Source organism: Daldinia caldariorum (assembly GCF_022478825.1).
Source record: "Daldinia caldariorum strain CBS 122874 unplaced genomic scaffold F4812scaffold_3, whole genome shotgun sequence".
Lineage (NCBI taxonomy): Eukaryota > Fungi > Ascomycota > Sordariomycetes > Xylariales > Hypoxylaceae > Daldinia > Daldinia caldariorum.
In genome coordinates this window covers 1,224,943-1,239,453 of record NW_025953039.1, presented here as the reverse complement: position 1 = coordinate 1,239,453, position 14,511 = coordinate 1,224,943, and the positions used below count along the sequence as shown (strand labels likewise).

General features: G+C 44.5%; 1 protein-coding gene across 1 annotated transcript; it reads right to left on the bottom strand.

The window, feature by feature from the left end:
• Positions 1-126: 126 nt before the first annotated feature.
• On the bottom strand, positions 127-3,462 carry F4812DRAFT_418271 (RGS-domain-containing protein). The gene is made up of 3 exons (XM_047933232.1): positions 2,516-3,462; positions 1,031-2,365; positions 127-972 (listed from the first exon to the last, which is right to left on the bottom strand). The coding sequence occupies exons 1-3, from the start codon at positions 3,149-3,151 to the stop codon at positions 847-849; spliced, it is 2,097 nt and encodes a 698-aa protein (XP_047792897.1). The 5' UTR covers positions 3,152-3,462; the 3' UTR covers positions 127-846.
• Between the last annotated feature and the right edge of the window lie 11,049 nt (positions 3,463-14,511).

The following is a 14,511-nucleotide window of genomic DNA, read 5'->3' as shown; positions in this document are numbered from 1 at the left end:
CGATCCAAGCCCGCTTCGATTTCGACCTCATTCCATTCCCCCTTAAGCTCGGAGGGACGACTGCAACTGAGAACAACCCATGTATACGTATTGGCTCACGTTCCAATTGGTTTCACTGAGTAGAATCTTCCTACTTCAAAATTTGATTTTCATTTTTGAGCACCGCAGCGGGTAGCTTGCCAGCTTTAGTCTAGCCAATTTTATGTACAGGGTGCCGGCAGTTTGGCCGAAAAACGCGTCCACGACTGCTCATTGTTGTTGCGACTTATAAATGCTCCGGTGATATAGGGCTATGGAAAACCCCAAGACCACCCTCTCTATCCCTAGAAAACGCTGTGATCATTATAAACTCTAGAACTGCGACATAATACTTCCTAACATCGTCGGCCCTAGTTCACTTGCTCATTGACGCACCCCGAGCTTTCCGCTGTGCAGATGGATAGCCGATGGGAATCGTCTTGCGCAGTAGTTAGTCCATATCTCGTACCAAAAGCCTCCTTATATACTCTGGCGAATTTTCCCACCCCTTTTGCGCTTTACGGATAAAATGCAGATGAGCCACTCAATATGGTGCGGTTCAGAACGCCGATAATGTCTATGCTAGTTTATCCTCAACGCCGTCCGAGTAAACAAAGAAAATCTTAACCGGGAAACAGATGTCGGAGATTGTTATTACGTCTTTGCAATCAAACGCCACTAAATGATGACGTCGCTAAGGCAAAATAAAAAGAGAATAGATGATGGATGATTGACATCGAATAGATAAGTCCCCCGTTTTCGTAAAAGCGGATTACGCCGTCTACTCAACGCGGGGCATTTCGAAGATGGTCCGAATTCGTCTTGTTTTTACTTGCGGTTAGATTGACTTCGGCTGCGTTCCGGCGCGCGACCTCCAACAACAATCGCATCGAAATCGTAATTCTTCAGTGTATGTTCGTATTTCGCGTTGCGCAAAAACTTGGGGACGGAATCCTAAGACAAAGGTCAGTAATTGGCGAAATACAGTTGAGCTCGACTAGCTAGTACTTACACTGGCCATCAACTTGAAGACAGCATTTTGAGCATCTTCAAAGAGGGTCGTAACCTCTAGCAACGTGTCAATCATTGCTACGTCTTGTCCTACTGCTTTTGTCATGCGAGTAGCAAGATTGTTCCGCAGTTGGTGATCGATATTCAGCTCACAAGGCGAGCCTGGCGCTAAAAACGCATTGTAGATGCCGTATGCTTGAGCCATGATTTCCTTAATCCCGTCCATTGACGTTGCGCTAGGGGTCTTTGTAGCCAGTTTGATTGCTGTGCGACAAGATTTCACGAAGTCATCCACATCCAAGTAAAATGATAGATTCTCCTCGCAGTGAGTTTCCCGTAGGTTCTCCCGGAACAGGAGGCGCAAAGCAGCATCACTCAAGATTTTATCAAGACGCTGGGTGTTGGAGTCTCTGGCGATACCTGTACGCGATGATGCAAGCCCTTCGCTCTCAGATGAACGGCCTCTTCCTGAACTGCCGTTGATAATATCTCTTCCCTTGGCAGTAAGCTGGTAGATGGCGGTCTTGGTGGGTTGGAATGAAACAGCACCAGGTTGAGAAGCCATATAAACCCGATCTTGTTGTACAGACTCCATTAGATCGTATTGAACGAATAGAGTGCCCATTTCATAAGTCTCCCTGCGGTCAACCGTAGTACAACAATCCATCAACCAATCCGAGCACGCTTTCCCGGTGAACGTATCTTTGTATGTCCTCCCATTAATTTTGCGCTCACTAGCCATCTTGACACCAGTAAGGCCATCCCGGTAATCGCTTAACGAGTCCGAGTCGGCGACACCAATACTTGACTTGACGTTTAACCCATTTGTACCTATCATCCTCCTGAAGATGACTTCCATTGTTCCTCTGTCCATTACCAACTTATCAGTTTGCGTATCCCGTTCCAGGATACATAGATAGCTCATTCCAAGGGCAATAAGGTCACTAATTTGCCTTTGCTGTATACCGTTTCTCGAACAGAAACGATCCAAAACGCAAACGCCCTTTGGTGTTAGCTTCCATACGGAGCCCTTCATTGTATAAACTTGTTGCATTTTGCCGTCAGCTGATTCGATGAAACGAGCATCAAGAAACCGTTGACATATTGACCTAGCCATGTCCTTTGCCATGGAGAAGGTGGTCGTTGTAGTCGTCGTTACGATACGAGACGGATCCTTTGGATCAGGCATGCGGTTTGATTGGGAAAATTTCAACGAGCCCAAATTATTGATCGCATCTTCTGATAGGAAGGTATGCTCAATTCGAGTTAGCCGCACTCGGTGAGCAGAAAGCGGAAGCAAGCTGACGATTAGCGTTGAGAACAGGTCTTTGAAATCCTTCGAGGTTATTAGTATGTAACAATAGAAGCATGTATGTTATGGTGTAGTAGGCAATGATACAATTTTAAACCAGAATATAGAATACAAGAACGGAAGTTATTCCCTGCTAGAGGTAATAACTACGAACGTTCAGCGAGTGCAACTTACTTTGGTGAACGGACGGTCGTCGTCCGTCATGCGGAGCAGTCTCGAAGACGTTTGATGCATTTTGTTCTCTGAACCAGACAATATGATGGGTGGAGGTCGGGTTGCGTCGGTCTCAGAATACGGTTTCGAGATAGGATCCCTCAATGATAACTGACTCGCCCGCTTGGTTAGGCTAGGAGACTGGGTGTAAGAACCGGATGAGTTACCGGAGAAGCTACGGATTCTCGATTTCTCCGAATTTGAGTTCTCGCCGCTAGTAGAATCTAATACCACCGACAAACGACTCAGAGTCGAGGCAGACGAGCGGCTGCGAATGGTAGGCTCCGAAATCTTGTCAATTGCTGCGGCAGCACGAGCAAACAACCCTCCAGGCTTAGGATTTTTTGCAACGCCGAGAATAGAACCAGTCGACGCAGTAACTTGGTGGTGGCGGAAATTGTTCGATACAAAACCGTCAGTGGTAGATTCAACAGGGCCGTTCGAGTATACTTTTCTAATGGTAGCGGGGATTGGTTTTTTGTGTTCAGTTAACACCGCGGCGTCACTATTCGAATTTGAGTGGGATCGTAGCTGGCGAGGCTCGTGGTCGTGTATAGGAAGCGATGTCGTTTGAGAGTTTTGAGAAATTGCAGCCATCAACCTATATTACCATCGAGACGGGGAAAACAGACGGGGTCCTTTTACGGTTGCATAAGCGAGCCAGATAATAGCATGAGGATGATATAAGTTGCTTGGATCCAACTGAGGAGACTTTGAAATAGTGCGGAAGAGAGGAGAGGGAGAGGGAGGGAGTGGAGTTCAAGTTGAAGGCATAAAATGGAAATGATTGAGAAGCGGGACGGGGGTGGTAGTAGGAGGTAGTAGGTAGAAGGGTAGAAGTGGTAGTAGATGGAAATGGTACCTAGAAGGATACATCCAAAACTATACAGAGGTACCATGTAAAATCCATGCACATCCATGCAAATCAGCTCCAGTTCTCTAAATCAAACAAGTACCTTAGGAAGCCCCAGGTACAAGACCAGACCTACCTAACTTTGAATCTCTAGCCATTTGCCTAACGGGTGGGTGCACATGCTATAGGTACCCAGTTTAGATTAGGTGGGTAGGCGACAGCGTTACATATGCGCAAGGTGCAGGGAACTTGAGAACAGCTTGAGATCAGTGGCGAGGTTCGAGTACCCGGTACAAAAATAGATTGCACCACCATGTACCTGCTCGCAAAACCAGTCATCTACACTAGATACCTACCTCATTCTACTAGTACCTCCTACCTAAACCTTAGGTAGGTAGCGTTCTAGAGGGTCTAACATTAGCACCTAACGCTAGAGTTAACCCTTGTAAGTCGGTGGGCCATACTGTCATAGGGAGCCTGTGGTCGGCTTCTCAGGCGCTGTCGGCGTACGTACCTAGGTACACGCGACGTACTGCAATTCAGCGGTACAGCGGTATGATGGCATCAGGTCTTCCCCCCATGTCGTTTCCCAGGACTAGGTACCAGGTAAGATGTTAATAGCATGTTAGGTACATTAGGCACAACGATAGGTAGATTTTTAACCCCTGACAACATGAACAATAGAGAAAATTTCTCGGAATAGTCACACGGTCCGTGTGTCAAATTTAATAACTGCGAGCCTCTTAAAACGTGGACAATGCTTCTGGAAAATTTCCCGATCCCTTTTTAAGACGTGTATGGACGGCTAGGACGGACGGTTTACAGCATCTTCGGTTTTGGACGAGCTGCATTTGAATTTGAAACCCGAGCATGCCCGCTTTCGGATCCGGGTCTGATGAATCAACCTAGTGAAGAATTTTGGATGGAATCAATTGGTTATTTGTGGTGTGGGTATTATATTTTAGTGCATTTATTAAGTGGACTGCCACCTGCCATTCGAAGTTGGAAATCCCCGTCATTTGCGGCTTGCCATGCTCGCCATGTGCGGTGGAGGAATAAGCACGTTTGTTAGAGAGGAGCTAATATATGTGCCTATGTTGATTGGGGGAAAGGTACCTACAAGTAGGTACCACATCAGCATGCAACAGCCATTCACACGACCATTGCTTTTTTTTTCTCCTTCTTCTTCTTATGTACGTACCTAGACCTAATATTAATTAATTTGTACATGCACACTGCCAGGCCACGATTACTAGGTAGTTACACTGCCGAAGCGGCCACGAGGCACCAAACAATCTTGGTTTGAAAGTTCAGATACATGTAGTATATTCAATTTTTTTAGTACATTTCGAAGCAACAAGGGTTATGTGAATCAACGTAACATATTTAAACTTGTACCTTTGGTAACCTTCTTTTCTCTACATGCACTAACTTTTGTACTTTAGGTAACTAGTTAAAATCCAGTAATATAGTTATTAGGTACCTCTTATAATATTTCAACTATCTTTTATAGTAGAGGCTCATATATATTACTTATACTAACAGCAAGTATAATTGATTTATTTGCATATTTAATGATATATATAGTCGTCGAAAATACGGTAACATTCATCGTGTGGTGGCCAAAAGGATTACCATCTTAGTAATGATCTTACTTACAAAGTGCAAATGCGGCTGCTCAGAAAGATGTCTTTAGTTTAGTTAAGGTACAACTAGACTATTATATCAAACATGTATACTCTTGTCGATACATATCTCGAATGATACATATCTCGGAGTCTTCTGATAAACATTGTTAAATAGGCGCAAAGAATATACAGGTAAGACATATGTAGGTAGGTATAAAGCGAAACAGCATGGCCACACCACGTTACCGCGCGGGCTTCTTCCGGAAGCATATTAGGGACAGAAATAAACGATGCTTCGATCTTGTGCGGTAACACATAGAGGGTGGTATTAGATACCTACCTCATAAAGTATTATCTAAAGTATAGTCGAATTTCGGTGGAATAGTATAGGAGTTAATAAGTATGAAAAGAACACTTTAATATCTATGATATTTGGGAATAGAAGGTTTACTACCTATGATCTAGAGTACCTAATATACAGGTAAGGAAGGTAACTACGTACCTAATGCAATATCACTATGCAATATCAACATGGAGTGGCTGGAAAGTTTTCGAATAAGTAGCATACCTACCTAAGGTAGGTGTTCCTCTCTGCTTGCAAACTCATGTTCCTTCACGGTACTATGTAATAATGCCCACCGGCCTCCTGACGACAACTGCCCCAAGCCAGGTACCCCTTGCTGCCATACTACTTCGTTAATGGCTAAGGGGCCTTTCCTGTCTCCACCTCAATGTGACTTAACTCCGCTCATAGTTATGCCCAGCATGTTTTTTCTCCAGGTGGCCCGATTTGTCCAACGCATTTGGCAGACCAACAGATCTGCACGTGCTTTCAGGGATGGCTTTCACCAACCATTATTGTTCCACCCCTCACTTATTACGGTTGACTTTCTGCAGCAACACTCCTTTTCCTTTGACGATCTAGGCTTGTTCAGGGTTAGAGTGACTCGACGAGGATCGAAAAAAAACCGTAAAGCCAACCCATCCTAGCACTGTGTGCTTTAATATTGCAGGCGCAGAAACGAAGCGATGAAAGTCTGAGTGCATAATTGTTCGTGCCACCGCCACATCGTACTAACCTGCCTTATGGACGTGATCGCTGCCGCTTGTCAGCCATCAATAAACGACAAAGGGAGCTGACGAGCTCGCCACAGAAAACCATCTCCAAGTTCTCGCTACCAAATCCGAGCCGGTGGCTTTTTCAATTCTTTTCCATCCTCCTCCACGCGAATCCCGAATCCGGTGCTCACGACTGATCTGATATCGTGTCAGCCGAGGCAAGAGAGGAATTTATTAGTATTGCCCGACTATCCGCCAAGCTAATTGACGGTGTACGGTTAAGTAGGTAGGTATGTATACAACCTGGATACAACATGTAGTGTATACAACCCAGATCCAAAGGTCTCCACCCAACCTACATTATCACCCTGATACCGATGACACCAGGATAATTAAGACGTCCTATTAGCGACCTGTAATAATTCACACAGGCTACTATCGATGCGCGATACTGCATAGCACGTTGAGGAATCAAACTAGGACCAATAGGCTCTAGTTCCACGTGTAATCGCCATGTGGTTCATTGACTCTGAATGCCAAAACGGAACTGTGCCACCTGCTAATTTGTCCCTTCTCATTGCACGGCTACGGCAGTCCGCGTTGCATATCCAGACATGAGCATGAGGCTACACAAGGTCGAGTTCGGACTGCATACAGTAATGTTAGCAAGTTGATGACTTTGAAGCATATAGCTAATGTATGCAACCCAATCTACCGACCCATTAGATATTTGCAGTAAGTAGGTCCTTCTTAATCTCAAATTCTCTTTCATTCGATGCAGATTTAATAAGCATCCGAGCATCAAAAATTTTCAACTTGATGTATAACGATAGACTTATGACACTTACCATTTAAGTGCCATACTATATCCAGCATGTCTCTAGCAAAAGATAGGTTCCCTTTTTCGATGCTAGGCTCTCCATGTTTGACTATTCCCGGTCTATATCCGACTTATGCGCGTATGTAGATAGGGTCTTGGCGAAAAGTTCTCGTAAGGCTTACTAGGTATAGGAAGATTTTCAAGAAGAACGAAGGATCCGTACGGTGGTTGGGAATGACATGTAATTCTTCAATTATACCACTTACCTAAGCTCCTCCACCAAACTTAAAACAATCCATCTATTAACTAGCTATTTTAAGCCGCGCTCACGATATCATGACACTGTATAAACATAGTAAGTTTCAGTGTTGTAACTTGTTCGTATGTCAAGCAACAAATACACCGTAAAACTTATAATACGGCACTCGAAAAATGTTACCAAACTTACTTACAATATATTCACTAGCTTTCTCTTAGAGTAGCCAGAAGCAATACAACTAGAGAACGGAGCTAAAAAAAAAAAAAAAAAAAAATCAGCTTCGGCAATGGCAGTAACTATGGTATATGGACACAACGTAGTTAGATGGTTTCCACGGCCTCGGGGTCTAGGGGCGGTAGATAGATTTCAACATCCTATTCTACATAACATAGGAACGAAATTATGCGTTTAGGTAACCTTGCGGTTTCAGTTCCTATCAATGCTTCAGCCTCTCCTTTTCTCTTTCTTTGTCTCTCTAGCCTGTACGGTTTACACTGTAATGCTAGTTGTAACCGGTCATGCGGACTTGCCGTCATACGCAATTTCACCCAAGGTTTGGTGGGAATCCTGGATCCTCCGGGTTCGTGTGGACTTTCTCCACTGCTTCTAGCGTTTCTAGAAGGGAATCGTAGAATAGCGTCTATCCCTGAAAATCATTACCTACGGGTAGGCCGCGTTCGAATGTAGAGGATCGATGGCTCGATGGATCGTCATGTAATCCTATTCCTTAACATTTGGCATTGCGGTTCCAGAGAGTCGGTCCCAGGGAAAAATAAATTTAGAAATCAAGCCGGAACATGTTTGTAACGTGACGACGGGGCAGATAAGATTAGCATGCATTGGAGTATATTCTAGAAGAATAGGTACAACAAGTTCCTCAGACGCGTATCGAATCCATCGCTCCTTTACTACCTATATGGCCTCCATGATGATACGTATTGATATATACTGCACCTCACATACAAGTGTCTGCTCATAATAATCTACGAATATATGCATCGTAGCTTACACACGCGCCCTAGAGCAATATTTACAATTCCATATAGGGTATCTCATAAGAAGCTAAAGCAGAGAGCTCATGTTTATGCTGTCCAACTCTTTCCGAATGGTGCTGTTGATCAGAGACTTCTGAAAGTAAGGTGCCAAAGCGCGTTAATTGCTAACGGCTGAAAATAACTTAGGAGGTAGTTAATGTATATACTATGTAGAATGTAAAGGAGGTTCCCTATATATAGGTATTTAAATCATTGTTTGAGTATATAGTAAAGTGCCAGGTTATGTAACCTAACTAGTATAAAGAGATGTTGTTCTAGAAGTGGGTAATACATCTTCAAATGCATACCTAACATAAGTACGGGTATGTATTCCAATGCACAATTGTAATAATTAAGCTTAGGTAGGTACCTATGCACCTTCCTAACCGTACTTTTAGCCCCCAAGAATTAGGTATGCTTACTACGCGCTTGCCCTAATCATTTATGATAATTTATATCCATTTTCCTTTGAAGCTACCATGCCTTCGCGTATTCATCTCGTATAGTAGTTTCTTATATTAAGCTTAACAAACGCCGATATTCCACGCGCTGTTTGCTTTGAACCCCGACGTAGGCTTTGCAAGCCTCATAGGTAATTTATGGTTGGCACTACGTACTTTGGCACGAGAAACGAAAGGCGCAAACAAAAGGGAAAAAACAGCTGTACTTGTTCCCCGACATTTACTCAATACTCAAATCCAACACCATGACTTTTGAATCATCTAATAGTTGTACATAAGCTGTACACTTCGCCGGACTGCGGGATGTCACGGGAGGAGGAGAAGAAGAAGAAGAAAAAAAAATCAGAAAATGGAAAGAGGAAGGAGAAATAACATCTGGGCACCTGCATCAACTCCAACACAACTTACCCTTGTACCGGTACATCGCTAAATAAAAAAAGCCTTTGCCGAAAGCTGCCCACGCTATAGGGTGGGGCCCGCCACGTGGAAAAAAGAAGCCACGCACCTGAAATATGGGTCAATTTCGCGTGCACTTCGATACTGCCGGCCCTACCAGGCAGTATATCCTGCAGATCACCAACGAGGTTGCCTGTATTATATACAATATAAGAGGTATACAATCTAAGGATGTACTATCTACCTAACCTAAATCAATTGAAAGTTACTAAAGCCGGTAAAACTTCTGAAATTTGCAACCCTGGACTACAACTTAACATTCCATAATAATTCAATATTAACTCAACGTTCTTCGTCTTTTAGAGGCCGAAGGTTTCAGTTATTACCTTAGGTAAACATGTCTATCTGGGTACCTTTGTTAGGCTTTTCTTTTTCTTTCCTCTTTTTTTTCATTGCTACCTACCAATTACCCTTGTACTTTCGAACCAGCACCACCCAACCCAACCTTATAGTAAACCCAATTCTTCCTAAACCGGTTAACCAGACATCCCTCTTTGGTCGTTACATAGCAGATCAGGGTAGGAAATCATGGACCACGCGAGAATGCGCCAGCTGTTGTGACTCGCCTTATATTACCTCACTTACTTGATCCATCATCCGACCTCACCAACAAAGGGATGCCGCGTCGCTACACTAATTTTTCGAGTTGAACCACCCCCTCTCACTTACGCGTTTAGGTACGTATTGTATCATATAATACGTACAGTATTTACTGACATCCTCTAAAAAGAATTCAAATCCCGATCCTGCAGCTGGGCCACATGGCAAATGAACTAGGCTTACCCTGTTAGTTCTGGAACAATTCTATCCTCGCATTGAACTCCGTCGCATTATTGTCTCACCAAATCTTTGGACGCGGCTAGATGCATTAAACATATGATTGGCGGCAGTTTTGAGCTAATCCGGGAACCGGGGATGTCCAAGTGATCAGTATAACAGTATCGCGTCCCGTCTATATCCGTTGGTAGCGAATTGCCCACCGGTGCGACGCCATACATCTCAAGTTCACACGAGATAGATTGATATCGTCTTTCTAGGTAGTCTACATCTAAGGGGGCGTAACTGTAGACATGGAACGATGCAAGTTTTCAAATTTCGAGGCTTACAACAGTAGGTATTTGCCAGTCTGCCACTAACTCACTTACAATGGGCATCAAAAAGAGCATAACGATCTAGACTAGCTTGACGACTAGCCTGGATCGGATAGACATCATACTACTATGTACAGTGGGTTACCAAAAGTCTGTGTGCACTGGGTCTCCTAGGCTCCCTTGTCACGACAGTCGGAGAATATTTTCCACATACATAATACTTACGACTACATCTTGCAACAGTCCTTTCATTCAACTTTCTCATGTCGCCGCCACTCACCAATACAGAGGATGCAGCTGAGTAGTCATTACGCAGGGTGCTATTTCTGTGTATCTTAAGATATCAATCATCAAAGCAAAAGCCGCGTGCTAATCCTTCGAATCTGAGATCATTGTATGGGTTTTCATCCGGAGATATTCGGCTTTCATTTAATAGCGCCACCGATAGATGGGGTTTGTTCTTCCTAGCGGAACCCTTCGAAGTACGCACGGTAGTTTCTAATTTTGGCGTGGGACTTGTCAGCATATTTTACTACGTGCCACTATTATATCCAACTTGTATCAACTCCTAATACGGAAGAGCTTTAAAGGCTCATAAGATTAGGTCAGCTCAATTTTCTGAAGCTAACTACTGCTGACCGCTATGTAGTTTGGCTTCCTACGACGCCTCAAGATTGTTTGCGCCGGTCTTCTTTTTAGTACCAGAGGGTCTATCTACATTCGAATGCCAACAATAGGCGTGGGTCAAAGAGGACTTTGTGGCGAAATAGTCTCGCGGCGACGCCGTTGCTAAGCTGGTTCTTATTTTATTTATTTATTTTATTTTATTTTTCGCATAGGAAAAGTCTCATACCGGATAGAGAGGGCAGCTTGGCAAAAGCAAACAACCATATTCCAATACGAGTAATTATTTGAGGGCGGCTGGCTCACGGCATTTTTCAAACATCTTGAGCCATCAAGTAAAGCCAAATCTTCCCTACCGATGTACGGCGATAGCCGCATCAACTCTTCTAAGAAATGGATCAGTAAACATCATTGACGCACAGAATCGGGCTTTGAGTTGGACGGGGGGTGTCTGTGTTCCCCGGATCAGGCTTTACACAGCATGCGGCAATATCCCATGTGTCTGTGCCTCGCTGTCGCTGCGAGCCCCTGCCTAGCATCGCCATATGCAGAGAGACGGGTAACCCGTGCTAATAATCTAGCAGCCACAGGGGTCATTCTCAGGCGTTCTCGGTAGGATATCCATATCTCTTCAATGCCGTGCAAACGGTACGAACATATGCAGGTGCAGCCCCGAAGAACCAGCACCAGCAAGAATTAAATAAGACTTGTCAAAGCAGAGCGCAGGTTCGGCCCCGAACGTTACGAGCACATGATGCGCTGCGCACCGCTGCGCATCTAAAATGAGTACATAATTGTAGAACGCACAGTACGTACATATTGCACCGTGATGGGCTGGTACACTACCTAGGTTAGGTAGGTATGCATAGGTATATTTTCTCACCATGCCTAAGTAGGTATCAACATGGGACGGGCTGTACGGGACGGCGCCGTCAGTATCATTTCCGTTATCATCACGAAAGGCCGTTACATAGTACGCCCAATCGCCACCACGATCGTGAGATCTTTAGTCAGATCGGCCATAACTCATCATATTTCTATTGCTTCTAACGTATTACATACGCCGACATAAGAAACTTCTCACGACGTTACGGATATCGATCGGGATATACCATGTGCCCCTGTGACACCGCTTGACTTGCACTACTACATACAAGGTAGTAATACCTAGTGTATGCCCGTAGGCTAGTTACACGATGGATACCCGTGGACCGATTTTGACGGTTTGTTTCACCTTTTGTGCTTACACCAATAGTACCAATAGTGTGTGGATGTTGATGACCAGCAATAGGGCCACTATACCACACGAATATCACGCACATATACATGATTATATCATATACTTACCTAGGTAATTATACCGTATTGTGTGTACACTATAGCGAACTATTATACAAGGGGTATTACGTATTATCTCAACCACGTCTCACCGCCATTGAGATATCGTACGTCAACCCCTCATATCCCCCTGTTCAAAAACGGCACTATCAGATATCTGCTCTTAGCCACGTCTTTAGCGAGTCACGTTCAGTTTAGCCATGTGTATCATAACCCGGCTCGGCATGGCCTTGAACAAGTCGAAAAGCAGGCGAAACAGTTGAATTTGGTCAATCCCACACGTGTCATGTAGGACACGGGAGCTTATCTCTCTACCTCGTGCCCGGAACTCGAAGTACTCGGTAGGTACAATACATACCTCTAGTACCTTGGTAGGTAGATATGAAGTGTGTACCTATATATTCGTTTATCTTGGCGATATTTAGAAACGGTTAAGTAAAATATAACCCTTGAACTTGCTTACAACTTGAATTACCTAGGACAGTGGATATTTTTCTAATGCATGTATCGTATAGCGATCAGAACCAGTCTATATCCTGATCGCTTAACGGATTATTAGGTCACTAGTTCGAGATGTGCTGATAAACAATATGAGCTCGTCGCACCGAGACCGAAACCGAAATTGTCTATATAGTCCCCAGACCTAAATTCCCGTGCGGCTGGTCCTCCAGGCGGGTAGGTAAGTATCCCACGTGGTGAAACTTCTATCCGCGTAAGTTTCGCACCTCTTTAAGCCGCCTACGCTACGAAGGCTGAGCCAAGAGTATATTATATGGCCAAGTGCCATCTACAAGGTCGGTCCATGCACAGATTCTGCGGCGGTTGGCGGATGCAGTGACAGCCCCCTGGTATTCTTTCTTACATCGGGGGTGCCTCACTTACGCACGTACGTACAACTAATATATCCCTACGTTTCCTTCTTAGCTTCTCCCTTGACTCCAGATCGTCTTCCCTTGGGTCGCGCCACCCAGCGCTTCGGAGCCTTGTACTATCTATTGTATAATACAATCCAGTCAACAAGGTGAGCCCTTGCATATTTTCGCAGGGACAATCCTGAGTTGCGAAACATCGTTAAATCCCGGTAATATACCATGGTAGGTGCACTTCACAACTTGTTTCGTCCAGGAAACCGTTGTGGCCGACAATGGTTATCTCCACTGATTTACTCAGCTGAATTCTTCTAGAAGAAATATCTCCAGGATTAGCTGCAAGTTCACGAACTCCCAGCTACCACCTTTACGCTACAAACATTGGTCCAAGCTCAGGAGATATTATATGGGACGAATGTCTACCGCACAGTACATATGGAACAGGGTCTCGCGTGAGCTTTAAGGTTCCTCGTTTAGCCAAGCAGCCAAGGAGATGACCGAACAATTTACCATTGGTGTTTCTGACCTGGTTAGAATAAGGTTCGACCATCCAACGAGGTAGAATTCGGACGGCGGTGGCGACGACGACTTGCTAACTCTAAAGGTGAGGATAACTACTTGGACTCACCAGCCTGTGGATATGTATGTGGTTGCATTTGGCCCACTGGATTCTCGACGTGTCTTAGAATTCGTCCACGTAGGCCCGCTCTTGTCGATTCCCTGGTCCAGACCCAACGAACAGTGTCTACTGAAGCTGAGGCCGCAAGGCCGTCATGGCTCGAGCGGACGCATTGCCTACCTCATAGTAGATGTAAATCTGACGTCCTCGGAGCGGTGAACTTCACAGGTCTCACTGGCGATAGCATCTTTCGTATGCATTGACGTCCCCCCGATTTAGATTATAAGCGTTCCCTTCCTATATGGTATGGATCTTCATCACTTGAATATCGTCAAGTGTTTCCGCCTTTCGCAAAGACGTATGAACTTCGGATATTAGACCATTACGAGGATAGCTACTCGTCGTGAGCCAGATGAAGGCTCGAGCCCTCAGGTCGCAAATTCGAAATACGAACACAGAGGTTGGCCTTGCCGAAGCTCGTACGAGACTTCGGACGAGTTACTCCGGCGTCTCCGGTGGCTATTGCTGCGCCCTTTTCGGACCGGTAGAGTGTGCGCGGTGGTTTACCGAATGCGAAATGTAATTGTTAATATATTTCATGATACATAGCATTACCTGGAGTGTGCATCTAAAACAGCCAATATAGTTTCTGTGAGATGGGAGACGGTAGTGGTGGTTAAAGAACCATTCTATTCTAATAACAGGTACCTAAGATATACAAGATAATGTCACATATACCGCATTTTGTCTTCTATTGACTTGTAATAATTGATAACAGGAGTTACCGGTTCTTTTGGCTATTGTGAGTTTATTACAGTGTTCTCGTCAATTTACTCAGCTTGATGC